The sequence below is a fragment of the Alosa sapidissima genome, chromosome 9 (assembly GCF_018492685.1).
Source record: "Alosa sapidissima isolate fAloSap1 chromosome 9, fAloSap1.pri, whole genome shotgun sequence".
In the NCBI taxonomy this organism is placed as follows: domain Eukaryota; kingdom Metazoa; phylum Chordata; class Actinopteri; order Clupeiformes; family Clupeidae; genus Alosa; species Alosa sapidissima.
In genome coordinates, this window is record NC_055965.1 from 28,450,213 (window position 1) to 28,453,773 (window position 3,561).

General features: G+C 38.9%; 1 protein-coding gene across 1 annotated transcript; it reads right to left on the reverse strand.

The window, feature by feature from the left end:
* Window positions 1-2,104: 2,104 nt before the first annotated feature.
* LOC121718515 (stonustoxin subunit beta-like) lies at window positions 2,105-2,871 on the reverse strand. The gene has a single exon (XM_042103525.1). It carries the CDS (start codon window positions 2,869-2,871, stop codon window positions 2,263-2,265), a length of 609 nt encoding a protein of 202 aa, XP_041959459.1. The 3' UTR covers window positions 2,105-2,262.
* Between the last annotated feature and the right edge of the window lie 690 nt (window positions 2,872-3,561).

Sequence of the window (3,561 nt, forward strand, 5' to 3'; positions counted from 1 at the left end):
TCAGCGAAGTTACAGGCTATGCCCATGCTTCTGTCACACGTCTGATCATTTGCGGGCACAAATGAATGGTAGACTATTAATGAACCAACCGGTGGCCGGAAAAAACGTAACATTTTCCAGATTAGGAAATATTCCTTAATTGTGTGTGATTAAATAAAGATGCATAGCCTACAATTGGGGGGTAGTAACGTGAGCGCTCATTCAATGTCTATGCGTCTGCGCAAGTGAAACTGAACTTAATCATAAAGACACCTTTCTCAGCAACTTTTCTGTTCAATCAGCATAATTGGCATTACGATCCACCCGACGTTTCCCTTGTCTACCCCGTTAAACTTCAGGCTCTCGTGTTTTGCTGAATGATATTACTCAGCAGATCACCCTAGTAGATAACCAGAATTACAGTCTCTAGAATTGTAGGTCAGAATGTAAACTGGGCCACAGATGGTAAGCACAATTGCATTAACTTAAAACTATCTAGTCGAGTATAACCTAAAACTAGCTTAATTAAAATGCCACAGCCCATACTGATTTTTCCTTTTAGAATATAGATATTAAGAGAATAAATCATTATGCAAATACTTTTACTTTTAATACTTAAAGTACATTTAAAAGCAGGTACTTTTTACTTTTACTTAAGTAGGGTTGTCATTGTGGTACTTTTACTTTTACTAAAGTAAATATTTCTCTGTGTATTTGTACTTTTACTTAAGTACTGAGGTTCAGTACTTCCTCCACCACTGCCAATGACAAACTCTTGTTATCTAGGCATTGGACTAGCTCTGCATATGCCTCTCCGTTCGTCTTCCGCGAGAGCTCCTTCGTCTTCCTCATATATCTGCGGGTCCTCCACGATAACTTCTCTGAGGCCACGCAACTCCATGTGTGCGAGAAAACTTTGTTTCCCAGAGTTCGTAATTTTTCTTATCACCGTCGATTAAAAGTCTGAACCACCTTTGGCCTGCATGACTGGGCCCATAACCTGTAGCGTTAGACATTTCTGCAGCAGTCTATCACGTTATCACAGTCACCAAAGTGGTTAACTAGTTAGCACTTTCTAGTGGCTAATATTCACGGAAGAAAAAGTCATAGACCACCATCCTCTCTTTGGTCTAGGAACTCATACACTCTGACCGTTTATTCTGTGCATGCTCAACAATAACATCCCAGTGCACGCAGGCACGCACGTTTTAATGACATCACTGCGTAGGCTACTTTAACATGGCTTTGCCACTTATATTACAAATATGCTTAACACATTCTGTCATAGTTTAATGAAATATAAATTCTTAATATGATGAATGGAAACATTATGACACACTGTTAAAGCAAGTCACTCACACATCCAAATAGTCATCCACACACTTAACTCCCTAACTCGCACAAACCTCACATATGTACCTCACCCCTCACTCAATTAAAGTTTCTTCATTGGCATGACTGTCGGGACATATAGCATTACCAGTTAGTAAACTCATTACAATCAAAAATTCAAAACCAGTATCTAGGCTGTTGCGTTTTGTGTCCACTCTGGTGTCTACGGGGCTCCCGTAACACAGTAGAGATCGCTACTCCTGTAGGTGTGGGTGCGCTCATCTTCGGACTGTAAGGATTTCACAGGGTAAAAGAGGAGGTGTGCGTTTTGTGACTACTCTGGTGTCTAAAGGGATTCCCCTTAACACAGTTGAGATCGCTACTCCTGTTGGTGTTTGTCTTCGGACTGTGATAATATCACAGGGCAAAAGAGGAAATATCTTTCAGTGTGTGTGTCTGATGTGAGGGCCCCTTTTCGACGGGTTTAGGATGTACGAGAGGATTGACTTGATTGAGAGGCTCTCTCTATCTGATAGCTAGGATGCAATTCATAAGCAAACACATTTTATGTTTCAAGTAAATATTCCTCAAGTCTGAGCAAAACACTTTAGTTTTATAAGCAAACGTTCTTATATGTTTAAGAAAAACACTCTAAACCTAAGCAAAATCATAACAGGTTATTCAAGCAAAAACAATTTATGCTTTTAATTAAGAAAAGACACTTCAATTCTAAACCTCTAAGTTTTTAAACATTATAAGTCTAACTTGTTTCACACTGGTTGTCTATCATTACCTTGCAGCATTTGCACATTTTAATTTGTTTTAGAGCAAGCTTGATTTAAGCAGTTATATGACTAAAAATCTTTTCATAGTAAATTATGATTCTTATTATTAATTATTATCACATCTTCATATTGTAAAGTCACGCTACAAGGCTCTGGAGTATGTGACTCATGTGATCTGGAATAGGGACACTGGAGAATCAGGCCAAACATAAAACCCTGCATAGAGGGGCTCAGTGAATGTGGAGTGGAACGTGTGCAGGTGGGTGAGTGTGTCAGATGAGATGCTGTAGAAGGACACCGTGCCGCCCGGCCAGTCCAGGTACACTCCTACTCTTCTGGAGCGGGAGGGAGGGACAGGTATGTCAGTGCGTTCATTATTTTGCCAGGCAAAGTAGCTGTTATCAGAACAATACAGAGCCCAAGACTTGTTACTGCGTCCTAGTTGGGTGTCAATATTATTCCCTTTCCTCTCGATGCTTTTATAGGCCACACCTATACGAGCCCAAAGGTTGCTAAATTCAGTCTCCCAGTAGCAGCGTCCAGACAGTCCCTCTCTACACAGCACCTGAGGAAACTTGTCAAATCTCTCTGGGTGGTCGGGATATGGATGCTCTTCTTTCACATGTGTCACCATTGGGTTCCCCTCAGAAAGAGAAAGATTTCTGTTTGCTGTGTTTGGGTCCAAACTGAGCTCACAGGCATCTGCAGACAAGAAGAGAGAGCAACCTAATGGGTCATTCCGTGCCAAATCAACAGATGCCTCCCGCCTGACCATCTTGGATTTGCTTCATACTTTAGTCTAATAATACTATTATACCCAACAACTACTGCAGAAGTTTAAGCTTGTATCTACTATTTGCTGAGATAGGGAGGCTTAAAATACAGGGTCATTAGTTTTTTTTAAATGACTAAGTTCCTTGGATCATTACTTCTGAACAATTAATTCTAGATGCTTGAACTTTTCTACTACATGACAGTAGATGTTTTCAAATTCAAAATGATATGTCCCAGAGTTGAATATTTTAATATTATGGCTTGCTGAAAATGATATTACTGGTAAAAAAATAGCTCATTTTGACCACTATATATTCAAGCCGAACAACATCAGATCTTGTACATTTCTATATATAAAATCCATATTGTACTGCATTATTAACAAGTAGAACTATGTTCGGAAGAAATCAAAATGTACGATTTATGACACATTAAAATTTACAAAAATAATTTCACATCTATGTTTTAAGTGTATTTTTCCTCATGTATGACAACAACTATCTTACAGACAATCATTTAAATGAAGAGAATGTGTTTCAATTGAGTTGGTAGCTTTTACTCAACCTATATTAGCAAAGGCATCAAACATGGTTTTCATGGCTATGGGTGATTTTCTTTTTCCAAGGTTGCTGTGGACATTTGTTTACTTACAGTATACCATGTGATGTTTTGTTTATATAGCCATGTGTTT

What these genes read in the sequence shown, in the direction of transcription:
- LOC121718515 (XM_042103525.1), bottom strand. Translation starts at nt 2,871, where the DNA reads ATGGTCAGGCGGGAGGCATCTGTTGATTTGGCACGGAATGACCCATTA.